General features: G+C 47.4%; 1 protein-coding gene and 1 long non-coding RNA gene across 3 annotated transcripts in view; one reads left to right on the top strand and one right to left on the bottom strand.

The window, feature by feature from the left end:
* The first annotated feature begins 615 nt into the window (after positions 1-615).
* On the top strand, positions 616-4738 carry LOC123333709. Its single transcript, XR_006551185.1, has 3 exons — positions 616-747; positions 3450-3510; positions 4604-4738. It is a non-coding gene; the product is annotated as an uncharacterized LOC123333709 (long non-coding RNA).
* The window catches only part of KIF26B (kinesin family member 26B), a 517024-nt gene continuing 502292 nt past the window's right edge, over positions 1175-15906 (bottom strand). For both annotated transcript variants that reach the window (XM_025286019.3, XM_044943071.2), the window contains 3 exons: positions 12475-12677; positions 11865-12015; positions 1175-8248 (listed from right to left, as the gene is read on the bottom strand). In XM_025286019.3, the coding sequence (XP_025141804.3) occupies positions 8100-8248; positions 11865-12015; positions 12475-12677 (503 nt within the window). In that variant the 3' untranslated portion in view covers positions 1175-8099. The remainder of the gene's footprint in view (positions 8249-11864; positions 12016-12474; positions 12678-15906) is intronic.

Here is a 15906-nt window from a genome sequence, read left to right as displayed (position 1 = left end):
CATGGGCTTCCCTGGTGGCTCAGTGGTAAAGAATCCACCTGCCAGTGCAGGAGATGGCAGGTTCAATCTCTGGGTTTGGGGAAGATCCCCTGGAGTAGGAAATGGCAACCCATTCTAGTCCTTGCCTGGGAAATCCCACGGACAGAGGAGCCTGGCGGGCTACAGTCCATGGGGTCATGAAAGAGTTGGACATGACTTAGAGACTAAACAACAAGATAACATATTTGGCAGTCCTCCCTTGAGGGAAGAGTGAGGAGTTAGAAGCAGTTCTAGGTGCCATCTTTATGGTCTCTCCACTCCCAGGGGATGGCCAGGGCTGGGTATCCCCTCCACCAGCTCTTCTATTGAAGGCATTTTGTCTAGAAAACCCTTATGGCTCCTGGCTTCTTAAGAACTTATGACTTCTGCTACAGTGGCCCAAAGTGAATCCACGAGAGTCCAGTGTAGGATGTGGAGACAAGAGGAGGGGGTGGATGGGAGCTGTGTGTGTCCAGGCTGGCTCAGTAAAGTAGGAGACATGGATTCAGAGCACGCCATGCCAGGAACAATAAGTGTGATTTGCTAGGAGTGGTTGCTGCCCTCTCTTTCAGACTGTGGAGCACTCATTCATTGGATGGATGGGGTACCAGCATCGAGAAGTGTCTCATGCTGCCCAGGGGAGTGGATGGCAGCAGACTGTTCTTGAGGAGGCCTTCTTCCAGTTTCTGCCCTGCTCCTGCTTTCTTACCTGAGTATACCCAGTTACAGGTGAGACCAGCACAGCTGTGACAAGGGGCTGTGTGTCCAGGCCCAAGTGGTCTTCATGACTGTCAAGGCCTCTATTCTGTATCAGCCCCAGAGGCACTGGACTGAGAGGGAGTCCCTAGGCCACCAAAACCATCAGCACATCAACACCTAACTTCTTGACACGTTTCATGTATGATCACCAACCTGCGGACTTTCAGGGATGCAGGACTCAGCCCCACATCCACCCACCCCTGCCTGAGCTTCTGAGCTTGTTGGGGGCCAGCCCCACAGTGGGAGGAGACAGGCCTCATCCTAGGAAGGCCCTGGGGCCTGGGAGGAAGTCCTCAGCCAAGGTGTTGCTCTAGTGAGATGCCCTTGCCCCAGACCTTGAATTGTCCCCTCCTCTGTTCAGAAGGATAAACTGGAGAGAGGAATTCATGACTCTGAGTAGGAGAAAAGTGAACATTTAATGCCACCATAGGTTGATTCTTTTTAAACACCAGATTCTTTTCTGACAACATTTTACACCTCATATGCCACAAAAAGTCAGAGATCGTAGCCAGCAAACAATGTCTTCACACTGGAAATGGCACACAGCTTAATGAAATCATGTCACCAGTTTTTGAGAACTATAACTTTCATTTCCAGACTGTTCTCCAGGTAGCCTGCTCACATTTTATCAAGAACAAGCCAACAGTTAACTCTTTTATCGCTATGTGAAGGCCCATACACAAAACCAGCCTGTTTGCAAATAGGCTGCTGGGACCTACCCAAGTACAGAATAGTTGAATTTCTGACTTTTAACAAATTTTATTAAAAGTTTTTAACAGCAAATACTTGTAAGCTAAGAACTTCATTTTTAAAATGGCACCAAATCTTTTATCCAAATAGTGAATTTAACACAATGACATCAAATACCACCATTGAATTTTAAAAAAAGATTTTATGAATTTGTTTATGAATTTGCTGCTTCTGACACAATAAATGCACTTGGGCAGGTCTTGTCTCCAATTTTCAAATTGGCCCATTTCTACAGATTAGCATATTTATATACACATACATACATGACTAGAGCTGAAGGAACCACAAAGATCATTTAGCACACTGTCTTCATTTTACAGATTAGAAAACTGTGTTCCAGAAAAGTTGGGTAATATATCCAAGGCCATAGGACTATGGTCAAAACTGGAGTTCGAACTCAGGTTTTCTGTCTTATGTTCTTCCACCATGTCACATACCTTCTGTACACATGCATCCGTATACGCCCCCGTGCACACACACACGTCACTCCCTTGGTGTGGTGGGTGTCCACATATCACACACCTGGTACAACAGCACCTTGTGGGCAGAGTCCAAGATGTCGGACTCAGATCCCGGTTCTGCTATAAAACTACTCTGTGAACTTGGGCCAGTCGTTGGCTATTTATTGACTTCAGTTTCTTCATCTAAAATGATTATCCCCAGCTCCAATACAGAGCTTTCATCTCTTCAAAGCACTTCCCATACCTTTCTCTTTACACTATCCCAGAAGGGCAGCTAATATAACCCCCGATCTTCCATCGGCGAGCCACAGGCCCAGCAGAGTGAAGCGACTTGCCCAAGGTTGCATAGTGAGTGAGGAAACCAGACCTGGAGCCCGACTTCCTTACCCCAAGCTCAAGGCTTTTTCTCCTAGGTTTAGCTGCCTCTCAAATGAGACTACTGACCCCCCAGCCCCTCCCAGCCTCTCGGGGATCCAGGGAGGGGACAAGATGCCTTAAGTATTATGGGTTTTACGACTCACACTAAAGTGCTTTGGTTTCTCCAGAAAAGAACATGTACTATATATATATATGTCTCTCTCTCTCCAAGGTAAGGAATTTCAGGTTCCTTTTCCAAACCCCCTTCAGGAACACTGGGGGTGCTGGGGTTTCTCAGGGAAATGTGGGTACCTAATATTGTCTGCACTTTTCAGAAATTTAGTGTGGGACCAGCAGGAAGAGGCTGGATCCTCTTTCACTAAGGCCTGTGGAGGCTGCTTTCCAAGTCCATTATCATTAAGTTCAAAAGGAAAGGATCTTTTCCCTTTCAGCTACTTACTTACTATAGAAACAAACTACATTTTGAACTAAGTCCTGTACTTTGAGGATTGGACCGTAATCCCTGTTCTCCTGATTGATTTCTCTTTCCTTCCTGGTACCTGTGTCTCAGTTAATGGAGCTTTCTAGAGTGAGGCGAACAAACAGCCATAGGCAGATCCACCAAACTTACACTTTGATGCACAGCACTTGGATAGCATTTCCAACCATGATGTATAAATAATATAAAACACGAGCAATGCTACAAAACAACAGCCCAAGTTTACAAATAAATTGTAACTTCTTCATAAAGTGAATATGACAATGTGGGGTATTGGTGAGCAGTATGGGGAATAAAACAGTGAGCCTCTTTCGTTTTGAAGGTAATTTCTCTATATAAAATAGATGTGCCTGGGCCTGCACTTCAGGACTCCCTCTAATACACATACAGACACTGGGAAATGCATTTAGAGAATATTAATTATATGCACTGAAGCCTTGATACCACCTCAAGCACCACTATGTCTCTGATATTATGACATCATCTCTGGTTCTGAGGGGGGCCACCCAAAAGCAGAATGTGTTTGTTTAGGGATGGGATAAGTAGCTTCTAAAATTTTGCAAAAAAGTTTTGTGTTTGTTTGTTTGTTTGTTTGTTTGGAGAAGATGAGCCTCTCCTGGATTGGAATGATGCTTTTATCTGGATATGACCAACACTTTGGAATAGGTATGTATTTTTTCAGGAAGATTGTTAAGTGACACAATTTGCGAGATTTTACTCAGAAATGTTGACAGATCTTTGCTGGAGGAAGAGAAAGAGAGGTTAGAATCCAAAGGAACGCTATATTCTATCTCCTTGTCCTCCCACTAGCCCCCCACCCCCCCCCCAAAAAAAACTTAGACCATTTGCTGGCAGTTGTCAGTGAGACTGAGTGTTGGTTTTGCTTCATTGGGCGCAGAGGAAAGTGGGCTGCACGGGCCTCCCTTAGGCAGTCCTGCTTCAGTGTGGCAGTGCTGAACAGCGTCCTCTATGAGGGAAGGTGGGCAGTACTGCCTGGGTGGGGGCAGCAGGCAGGACCCAGGGCCAGTGCCCATGGATGGTTTATCCAGCATCAACTTGTCAAGAATGGGGCTTTCAACATGTTTCTCACAGGCATGGTTTCAGGGTTTAAAATACATTGCCTTTAAAAGTGAGGAAACCTTTGAATATGTGCTCTAAGAGTGGGGCTAATATTCCAGCAGGAAAAGCACAATGAGTAAATTCACGAATTCTTCTGGTTTCCATTTTGAAATTAACTCATCTTTAGTAATGTCTGTTATGGCCCAAACCCTTTATGGGATAGGGAATTTAGAAACATTCATCACATCGTTATTCGTGGTGGGAGCCTTGATTACACATCAGCAGTGGCCAATGACACAGACAACTGTGTGGAGAGAGAGCTTAACAAAAGCCCAGGCTCTTGCAAGCTCTACCTCCATCCCAAGAAACCCAGGTCAGACAGCTGCTTTTGAATAGGAACACCTGTGATAAAGGCTGATGGAGTCACCAAAATTCATGATCAGCACCTGAAGCCCATAAACGGTCTCTTGCTCAAAATGAACAGAAATCCGAGCACCAGTATAAGATACATATGTATGTGTCAGACTATTTGAACCACAGTCCTGGATGGTTTCTGTGGCTACAATGAAGTCACTGCCACCTTCCAGGAACACAGACTTCAAGTTTAAGACTAATTTATGACAAATGGCCAGATTCCTGCCTGCTGAATTCCCCACTCTGGGCTGCATAGCGTTTTATCGCAGCTTTCTTCTCTCCCCAGTTTGGGATCTCTTGTATGAACCCCACCTGAGTCAACACAGGACCGACCTCTGCTTCTGCATCTCAAGCTCCCCACCTTCAGAACAGCAACTGCAGAGAAAACAACAGGCGGGGTGTTTCAATTTCAAGTCTGAAAGAGATGAAAGTTAGAGACAGCTTCCCCATGATGTAGAGGGGAATTCAAGGATGAGAAGATCAAAGGTTCCAGCTCTGAGGTGGGGCTTGAAAGCCCAGGATAAAGCAAACTCTCACTCTGTGGCAACATGAAACACCATCGTGAGATGCACTATGGATTTACTCCTGGGGAACAATGTCACTATTCCCCTTTTGGCCTCTGAGTTTTGTGATAATGCTTCCAGCTCACACTGAGCTGAACTTTGGAGAGGGAAGACAATTTCAGACAAAGAGTCAAGGCTTCTAAATGTTAATTTCAAGTAAATATTTTTCTGGGCCTTTCATTTGTGGATAATAGAATGGAATAATGGGCTCTTTGACATTCTCTTTGCCTTCCTAGGTTATCTGTCATCAAAACCACAAGGGGACCTGGACAACTTCACATTTGGTCATTGAATGAAGCTGTTCCTCAGTTACTAGAACTGTTGCACAACAGCTGATCAGCTGTACAATCAACTGATAGAACCAGGAACAATCACACAATAGCATAAAATTCATGATTTCTTCACAGAGTTCATCAATACTTGGTATGTTGTTTGTAGCTGACTTAGGTCAGAAAAGAAAAAAAAAAAAAAAAGGAAAAAGTCAGAATGAACCTCCATGCCAAGTTGTTCTCCTACACCATGGCCAACAGCAGCCTGCGAGAAGTTCAACAGTGTGGCATTTTAAGAGGCCAATCTGACTTGGCAAGAGAGCTCTTGGTTTTATTCAACCCTTTGCTATCTCACAAAGTTGTTACATATAAAGCAGGTTTAGGCAGGATGCAAACTGAAGGCCATTACCCCTAGGAAAGATTTCTCTGATCAAGATTTGAAATTCCTGTAGATGTTTCTACTTAGTCTCATTCCAGGAAAGGCACGAGGGCCCCCTTGATGGCCTGTTAAGGAACTCAGCTCAGTGAAGTAACCTGTGGGGAAGATACGCCCAGGGCAAAAGCTAAGGACACTGATTACTAATCAAGTGTGTATGTTTCCAACAAAGAGAAAGATACCTTTGACAGTCCTTCAATCAAAGGCTTTCCATGAAATGGTATATTTCAAGCCAGCAACCAAAGGGATGCCGAGTGGAAAACCCAAACAAATTCAACAGATTGACATCTCTTGGGGTCCAGACATTTCCATTAGGCTGCTATTTAACAAGTTCATTTAAGCAAGTGCAGAGACCAGAGCACATCCAGCCCCAGAACCATGGGGCTGCCCTGCAGAATGGGGTTAGGGTGGGGGAGGCCTGCCTCTCCCAAGGTGACTTGTTAAACTGGAGGGGGAAACCATCCATTCTGGAGTAACATTTCACCATATTTTAGCCCGTGTTAGCTATCAGATGGAGCACAGCTTCTGTGTGCACGATGCCACAGGAGCGAGTTTGAATCAAACATAAAGCCAGACAGAAGCCTAGGGGGTTCTCTGTGCCCTGTTCTGACCAGTAAAGGGCTGCACTATGAAGCTCACAAGACTTCGGTTCCCACTTACTGGGTTCAACTGGGCTTTGCCAGTTGTTTAGCCAACTATGCTGGGCTGCATGTGTACAAAGGAGCATTGACAAATGCATTGTTCTTTTTCCTTGGGGAGCAGTTGGGGCTGAGGAGTCAGTTAGCCAGGACTGACTCACCTGGAAATAAATTTATGAAGTTATGCTGCATTTGAGGTCAAAAAGAACAATACTCTGGAAAATCCTGGGCACCTCTATTAATGGCCTGGCTAGAGAGGCCTGGGAGAAGGCCCTGACTGGAAGGTAGGTAAACACCCTGCTGTTGCACAGCTGTTATTAGACAATCCCTGGACCACTCTATGCTTTGGGTTTCTATCACTAAAATGAGTACACTAATCCCTAAGGGAATTGTGGCAGAGATGGACATCTCAATTTGAGAATAAAGTCCAAAGTTCCTGGAGTCAAGCCTTGTACACCCACATGCATGAAACCCTGGGCCCCACAGGTGTGTAATGTATGACAGGAAACCTTTCTCTGCCTTCAGGTGTCAAGGCCTGAGCAGACAGGCCTGGTCCTTTCTTGGTATGGAGGCTTTCATTCAAAAGGACTGGAACTTCTTGCATTAAACAGCACTCCGGACAACAGAAAAGTTGTGTAACCCCGCCCCCCATCCTTCCTTGTTCTGGACCAATACTACTTCCGTCTCTGAGCATCTACAAGTCCAAGAAGGTCTCCAGACTGGGGAAAACCCTCTGCTCTAATAAATTTGCAAAACTGGGGAAAAAAATATGGCTCCGTTGAACTGGTCCAAGTGTTCTTTAGATCCAGAATCTTTGGAATAAAAATGAATATGAAAAATGTTTTTGAAGACCCCAGCTTCATGGGTAAAAAGGAACCAGTCTTACGTGCCTCAGGACATGTAAAGAGTCGGATATGACTGAGTAGCTGAACTGAACTGACGTGCCTCAGGACTTGGAGGGGAAACTATTCAGCACAAACATCCCACTCGAAGGGTAAGGAGGGCCAGGGTCATAGAGGCTCCTTTCCCCCTGAAGACACACCCATTTCTCTCAAGCTCACGTTCGCCTGCTCCATAATCGACCTCCAAGTCTGCCCTCTGACCCTGCCACTGGTGGGAGGTGGCAATAAGCATCACCTGTGGTTCCAACCGTCCCTGGAAACACACTGGCTTGGGCCCAGAAGTCTCTAGCTTCTGTTTGAGTGGCCTTCCCAGCAGAACCATAGCAGACAGTTAACATTTATTCATATGCAATACTGATTAGGAAAGAGCTCTACAAACACAACTTACTTAGAAATAGCAAGTCAGAAATAGGCTAAAACACCAAGAGAAAACGAGCTGTAAATACACTGCAAAAATGTGTTTGATTTTTTTGTTGTTGTTCATGTTTTCATCTTGACTAGCACCATCTGTACACAAGAAAGTATGAACATAAACGTTTGGATAATAACAAAGATTTGCAAGGCACTTAATCAGTCATTCGGGGAAACCTGTTGTTGTTTTGTTTTAGCTTTCCACAACAATCCCACGTCCACTTTCGCCCTTTCTCACAAACCAGGAGAAGAGGGAGGTCTCTTTTGCCAGCAGTTCTTATGTACAAACAAGTTCTTCAAAGTTCCTCAAAGTGCTTTTTCAGTCTCACGGGGGCTTCCACGCCTCTTGGGCTTCCCATCATTCGCTCCTCTCCTGCGGGTCTGGTGTCTGCACCGTTCCTACAGAAAACAAAAGAAAAACTCGCCTTCCGCTCCACGCTCACTCCAGACTTGCCACCAACCTTCATCCTCCTTCCGTGGTCTCTGAGCGGCGCCGGCACTAAGGGCCGGCACAGCGCGGCTGCCTGCGGCTCGGGAGCGAGGGCCGGGCCGGGCGGCTCCCGTCAGCGGCGCCGGGAGGTGATGTCGAAGCAGGTGATCATCATGAGGTGCGCCTTGCAGAAGTTGACACGGCTCTCCAGGCGCTCCGTCACGCACTCCAGCGCTTCCAGGTACTCCAGGGAATCCAGCTCCAGAACCTGCTCCAAGTCAACTGCAAAGAAGGAGAAGCCCGATGGAGACGCGCCGCCTACGGGGAAGGGTGACCCGACGGGTCGGCCCTGGCCCCCGAGGCTGCTGCGCCTGCGCCCGGAGGTCTTAGCACCACCGTGCCCTTGACCCTCTGCAGCTCTCAAGTCAGGAGCAGAACCCTTTGTTACTTGCAACTGTACTGGGGCCCTCCATTCTAATGATAACACCAAATCCCCGACATTTAATTGAGGCTCTGTGTGTGCTAAATTGCTTCAGTCATATCCGACTCTTTGCTACCCCATGGACTATAGCCCACCAGGCTTCTCTGTCCATGGAATTTTCCAGGCAAGAATACTGAAGTGGGTTGCCAGTTCCTTCTCCAGGGGAATCTTCCCCATCCAGCGATCTGAACCCTGCAGTTACTCAGTGGTAAAGAGCCCACCTGCAATGCAGGAGACATTAGAGATGAGGGTTCAATCCCTGGGTTGGGAAGATCCCCTGGAGGAGGGCATGGCAACCCACTCCAGCATTCTTGCCTGGAGAATCCCCATGGACAGAGGCGCCTAACAGGCTACTGTCCATAGGGGCACAAAGAGTTGAACAACTTAGCATGCACGCACATATTAATAACTAGATTCTTAGACTCACAGACACAGAGAACAGACTTGTATTTGCTAAGGGGAGGGGCGGTGAGGGAGGGAACTGGGAGTTTGGGATTAGCAGATCCAAAGTATTATATATAGGATGAATAAACAGCAAGATCGTACTGTATAGCACAGGGAATTCTATTCAATCTTGTGATAAGCCATATGGAAAAATGTATATATATGTTATATAAATGTATATATAAATATATATATATGTGCATGCAACTGAATTATCTTGCTATACTGCAGAAATTAGCACCACATTGTAAATCAACTATACTTTGATGAAAAATAATTACAATTCTTTGCTCAGAAGACAAGCAAGATTTAAGACCCAGATTCTGTCCCTAAAGTTCAGACCTGTACAGAGTTAAAAGTCTGTTTCCTTCAGTTCCTCAAGGGCAATCATCTGCGGCCGCCTCTCCTGCGCCACTGGCCACTAGTTGGTCCAGTCAAGACTGGGTAGGGTGGTAGGCTGCTGCAGAGTGTCCAGCGTGGGGAGGACAGGCGTGGACAGCAGCCGGGGCAGTGGGGTGGCCCTGGAATCCAAGGCAGGAGGCCTGCACTTGACTCCCAAGAAGGCCACACCTAACCTGTGCTGGCACAGGGTCCTTAAAAGTAACACGAAGAGTCATCCCTAGTCTGCCTACTTTCCTAACTAGAGTTGCTATGGAGACTAAAACCAAAAAGAAACAACGAATGTGAATGTGGTTTGAGAACTGCTACGAGCTATCTGAAAATCTGGGGTGGAAATCAGGGCTGACTTCTTTTGTAGGGGAGTTAACAGAGCTCAGAGAAGGGATGTGTCCTGTTCAGGGTTACATAGTTAATAAGGACAGGGGCTTGGAATAAGGTGGAGGCTCCTGAATACCAGTCTAAAACAACAACAAAAAAAACCCTCCCCATACCATATCCACATCAGGCTATGTTATTGGATCACCTTGAAAGTGGCATCAGAATTAGGAAATTTGAAAAAAAAAAAAAAAGGATCCCAGCACATATATTTCTATGCCAACACCCTGCCTGTTATCCAGGGACTAGTCAGCATACAGCCTCATTGATTTTTTTTTTTGTCGTTCTTGATTTTAATTCATCTTGAAGGACCAATCTCTGTGCTTCTCCTTTCATGTGGCCTTCTGTTCATTACCTTTCTTAGCATAAAAAAAAAAATCACTGATTCCTGACAAAGGCAAGAAGGAAGCAATTGTTTCCTGGAAGCATCTACATTTGTACCGATGTTTAAGCAGCTCACTTCCTGGGAAAAGTGTGACTTTGTAAGATGAAGACAATTGTCAAGGCTGCCTCAGGCATAAACAGCTCTCAAAAATGTTAATAAAAGGATAAAAAAGGAAGAAGAGGAGCTGCTGAATGGGTGCCCCTGGGATTCTGAAATGCCGGAGGATTCATGGAAGAAGGAAAAGGGTGTGTACAGGTGGGAGAGACCAGCATTAGGCTCCATGTTTATGCCATGGCCAGGCTTCAGCTAATGTCCTTGTTCATGTCTTGTCTGCCCCATCACAGATTAGAGGGAAATACTGTGGAGAGCAGGAGTTTGTGTCTCTGTCAGGATTTCTAACACGGGGCCCCCGTTGGTGCATCAGGCAACCAGGCACTGAGGAAATCAAATTCCTCAGCCCTTTGAGAATGGCTATTTTCATTAACTCTGATAATACAAACACTAATTACTACTAAATACTGAGCTTTCATCACTGGCAGGCAGTGTAACGAGCACTCGACCAACAGTAGCTCATTCACTCTCCCAAAAGCTCTATGAGATGGGCAAACCCTTATGTTTCCCATCTGACGGTTAGGGAAATCAAGGCTCAGAGAGGTTAAGCATCTTACCTGAGGTCTCACAGCCACACCCAGAGCAGCTCTGCATGACTGCGGCTGACACCACACACCGTATAACTCAACATGGTAAGATGCACCGTTGTAACTGGCCCCAGTGTCCTGTCCTCCTACTGGTCTGTTTGATCCTCACATGAACCAATGAGGTACTCAAGGGTGATGTTATTACCACATCGTTGTGGAAAGGAAGCCACCTGAAGACATGCTGTGAAAGGGGCAGGGCACAGCTCGGAGGCTGGCAAATTCTGTCCTTTCCTCTTTGCTCAGAATCATTTCATCCAGTATTTTTCTTAAACCTCAGCTCCAGACTCTGCCTGTCATGCTCCCTGCACTGACCTGGGAATGCCGGGAAGAGGTGCTGAAGGTCACTTCAGGGGTCAGTTGTGAAGAGAGGGAGGAACAAGGAAAAGCTGGTGAGTGCGGGACAGGAAAGGAGGGAAAGGAATTCTAGTGGAAGTAACGCATTTTATTCCAGAGGCTAAGTTGTCCAGCATTGGGCCCCATATCATTGAAACAGTTGGGACCAGATCTGAGCTTTATTTTGTGGTAAATGGAATGGTTAGGAACAAATAAATAAGAGACAATTGAATCCATCTTTCAAAGAGAGCAAAATTGTTCTGAATTGTTACTAGATGGTCGCTGTCATCCTGGGCTTTCTATTAAATGGAAATAACACTGCGAATGTTATTCTTTTCACTCAAAAATGTGTTTTTTTTTGTTTTTTGTTTTTTTTTTTGCTTTCTGGGTTCTTTGTGAGGCTTTTCTAGGATTGCACATTCTACCCTATTAAGAGCTCTATAAATTCTTGTCTATTTCAGGCTAGATATGCAATGTGATTTTGTGGCCTGGGAGCAGATTTGTAATATAGCCTTCATGTCTAGGTGATTGTCCACCACATGCAGGGGGGGAAAAATATCTCATTTTCAGGTGCTCTGGACTGAGACACACAAGAAATAATCCGGCAAGAGCCATGGTCACCACCCGCTGCCCCCTCCTCCCCATCTGCTCCCAGGAGAGTGGGATCGAGCTCAGGGAAGCTGCCTCCAGCCGATGGGCAGAGGTGGGGTTCAGACAGCGTCTGTGTCCCTCGGCCTGGTCTGTTTAGTGGGTGAACCTGGGAGTCGCAATGATGGGCCTTACATTCACTGAGCCACTTGTTAGGGTCCAGCATCAGATACTGTTTGGTCGTCTCCAGCTCCTTCATCAGCCATTCGTACTTGGCTCTGACCTCCGCAATTCTCTGCTGGCGATGCTCCAGAATTTTCAGTTTTGCGTTAAAACACATGACCTCCTAGGATGCAGATGAGAAGGAGACGGGAGGTGAAGAGGGGAGGAAACGGGGACCTTCAGCTCCAATCCAGCCCACGCAACCTCTTCTGGAAAGGAATACTTCTGCTTATAAATCTGTGCAAGGAGGGTGCAGGGGGCTCAGCTCTGACGCCGACGCACAGGACAGGACTATCACAGGCTTATCCCAAATTTAGAAGGCGGTTGGTGTCCCAAGCTGGAGCCAGAAAAGCCCAGGGAGCCCACCAGCTCTCCCAGTCTTTGAACCTTCCACGTGTCCAGGTGGAGAAATAGGCGGCTCTCCCAAGGAGCTGGGTGCACAGGACTGGGTGCTGGCTGGAGCCCTCACCTCCCACCAGCACAGAAGCCACTTGGGGTCTCCGGGGCCTGTGCCCCTTCTCAAGCACTGCCCCCGGGGGGCCGACAAGGGGACCTGTTGGGGCACGGGGTGGAGGAGGCTCACCTTGCTGCTGCCCCCTCGTCGCCGCTGCAGCCGCTCCACGTCGTCGATTTCATAGACTTTAATCTCAAAAGGTTCCCCGAGGCCCCTCTGGGTGCTGCGCAAGGGGCCATCCACCCAGCGAACGCCCGCGCTATTGGTGGGTTTCCTTACGGGGGAGGGGGTGTCAAGGGACAGCGCCGGGATGAGCCTCCGTCTCTGGGAACCTAGGTAGGGAATTAAGTCCACAGTTAATAGTTTTGAATTTCTTTTGAGCATATTTTTTAATGCAAGGGGTGGGGGCATGACAGCACGCCCCCCACACCCAACCCTACCCAGACCTGCGGCAGAGCTGTGTTTGAAACACTCCAACCTCCCGCCACCTCAGCATCCACTCCCTTTCACTGGCACTTGCCTTCATTTCCGTAAGTTCAACTCCCACCCCCTAACAGTGGTCTCCCCCTTAAAACACACAGGCTGGAGGACACTAGAACTGAGAGGCACTCTGGCTATACCCTCAGCATGGACCCGTGTTAGCAGGAAATTAGAGATGTTCAGTGTTAGGGGAAAATAGATGCTAGGATTTGATACTGTAGTAGGAGGAGTTTATTTGCTTCTAACAACAACACTGGAATCAGCACTGCTTATGTCAGGCCCTGCTGGACATGCTCTACATACTGTGATGGAGACTTCTAGCTGTCCCCCAATACCTGCCATCCTCTTCAACCTCAGCAAGAGACCCCAAGTGGGTGCTGGATGCACAGGGTACCAGGTGTATCCTGTGTAGTACATGTGACTTAAGCTCCTCCAGTGCAGTGGAAGTGCCCTTTGCAACAGCTGTAATAGAAAGTGTCCTGAAAAGGTGAGGTCTGCCCTCCTTGTCCTCTCTCCTTTGTCTCGGATGGAATACGGGCCTGCTGCCCGGTCCATGATGTGAAGATTGTAAATGACGGATAAACGAGACTAGCAGCCAGGATTCCTGGTACCCAGGAGACCTTCACATGATCGCCTATGCAGTTTTTTTCTTTTTAAAAAAGATTTACTTTTTCTAGAGAAGGTTTAGGTTGACTGCTAAATTAAGAGGAAGGTACAGCGAGTTCCCATATACCATCGGGACCCACAGACCCACAGCCTCCCCCACCATCAACATCCCCATCACAGAGGTACATGTGTTACCACCGATGAACCTGGGCTGACACGTCATTATGCGTAGGGACACCCAGAGTCCATAGCTTACATCAGGGTTCACTCTTGGTGTTTACGGCCTATGGTTTGGATAAATGTGTAACGATATGTATCTGCCATGATAGTATCACACAGAGTATTTTCATTGCCCTGAAAACCCCCTACACAGACTTTTACATGAGAAGTTAATCTTATATTGTTATTGGGTTTTCTGTCACAGACAAGCCTAGTATGTAATTCTCACAGAAGCAGAAAGTAAGGTACAAAAGACTTCCATAACTTGCCCAAAGTCTTAGTATTACCTTGTTTAAAAAAAAATCCATTGCCCACATTCTCCACCAAAATAAGAAATATCAGATGATAAATGATCTTCCCAAAGGATGGGTTATGATTAAACACTACAGAACGTGGCACATAGTAGGCTGCGGCGACTGAGGATCAACAGGTGGGTGGTACTGCAGACCAGGATGAAGACAGGCGGGGGTGGTGATCTCTCAGGAGCCTGTCACTGCCTATATCCTGCTTCATGGTCAGGATCTTACCTGCATCGTGTTTGTTAAACATCTTATATTTTACCCCTAGTCTGAGTGGAGGGAACCTGTTTGCGAACTGGGAAACCAACGGTAGCCTCCCTGGGAAATGAGTCTGATTGCTGGGTCTGCAGCGAGATGCCTCTGTCGTCCTTGGGACTTCCTTGAAAAATTGACCCGGTAAGCATCTGGCTCCAAAGTTTGCCCGCCTCTTGGATTCTTGATACTCTTTAGCTGCTGGTGTCTGTATTGCGTTTGTGGTATTTGGTTGCAGTGCCCCTCGATATCTGGGACCCCAGAGATATCTGGGAAGAGGGGTGGGCCAACACGGTAAGAGTCGAGCAGAATATGTAGGGGTGAAGTGTACTGTTATGCCATTTAAGATGGCTGTTCTCTTGCTTTCTATGCATTCCCCTGCTTAACCAGTCCCGGCTTCATTCACATGCCTATCCAATCCTCTTAATTCTAGGGCTTAATCAATCCCTGGTAACCAATGAGGCTACCTGACATCAATTGCACCTGTAAATGGTAGCCTCCTTCTCCCTCAAGTAGTGAAAACTGCTGCCGTGTCCTGCCTGCTGCACAAGGTGGGGTGTCACTCCAGGACCCCTTGTGTAATATCCCCTGTCCCTAAACCACTGATGTCTCTGTTGCTGTCTCCCAGCTCTTTCTTCAGTCTGGCCCAACTACAAGGTTTGCAGGCCTGTGGGGTGCAGCCCAACACATACCATGCAGATTTGAGCCCTAAGAGGCAGGTCTCTAGAGGATTATAAGAAGCAATCACTAAAGGGCTGTCAGGACGGGGGGCCCCAATGCACCAAGCACCACTTTTTTTTGGTGACTGGTGACATGAGTGAGTGAAACCATGGCCTGGCTTCTGAGGATGGGGTCTAATCTTTTCACCCACATCTGAAGTGGATCTAGCCTCCTGCTTTGGGTGACTACCAGGTTTGTCCCCCTGGCTCTGGCCCCTCTCCCAGTGGGAGGCTGCAGGCCTGGCCTCCTGGTAGGGAAGCCTGGTGCTGCCTCAAACAGCTGCATCTCCTGAGGCACACACACCCACCTGGCACCTTTTTTTGCCAGGACCAGACATTAGGAAGCTTGCTTTCTCCTGGAAGGAGGATGGTTGGGAAACATGACACCATCCCAACAGGTTTATCTTGAAGCTGAAGGGAGCCTGATCTAATTTAACTCAGAATGGATATGTGGTCCCTCCTGCATCTGAGGGAAGACAATGGCATCTGCAGGAAGCCTTGGCTAGCTGCACATAGAGTCTGAGCTGATTGTGCTTTGAGATAGAATGTGTTTCTGTGCCCAGTCATTTGTAGTGACCGACTCTTTGTGACCCCATGAACTGTGTTGCCCACCGGGCTCCTCTGTCCGTGGAATTCTTCAGGCAAGAATATTGGATTGGGTTGCCAGTTCCTTCTCCAGCAGATCTTCCCAACCCAGGGATCAAACCCAGGTCTCCTGCATTATAGGCAGATTCTTTACCGCCTGAGCTACCAGAATGGACCTCATTAAAGTCAGATTTGAGTGAGAGTGAAGGAGGGCAAGAGAATGTACACACCATGATACGGCAGCCCTGAGAATACGAAGGATACAAAGCATGAGACTTTTCTGGAGGCCCCGGGAGATGGGCTATATTGGTCAGTGCTGCTGCCGGTCCTTCCAGCACCACCCCTGCGGTGTTTGGGAAACTCTGGAGGAGTCAGTGCCCTCTCTCCCCCCTCTCCCTCCA

The sequence above is a fragment of the Bubalus bubalis genome, chromosome 5 (genome assembly GCF_019923935.1).
Source record: "Bubalus bubalis isolate 160015118507 breed Murrah chromosome 5, NDDB_SH_1, whole genome shotgun sequence".
Classification (NCBI taxonomy): Eukaryota; Metazoa; Chordata; class Mammalia; order Artiodactyla; family Bovidae; genus Bubalus; species Bubalus bubalis.
The sequence above is the reverse complement of the archived record's forward strand: the minus strand, read 5'-3'. Positions and strand labels throughout refer to the sequence as shown.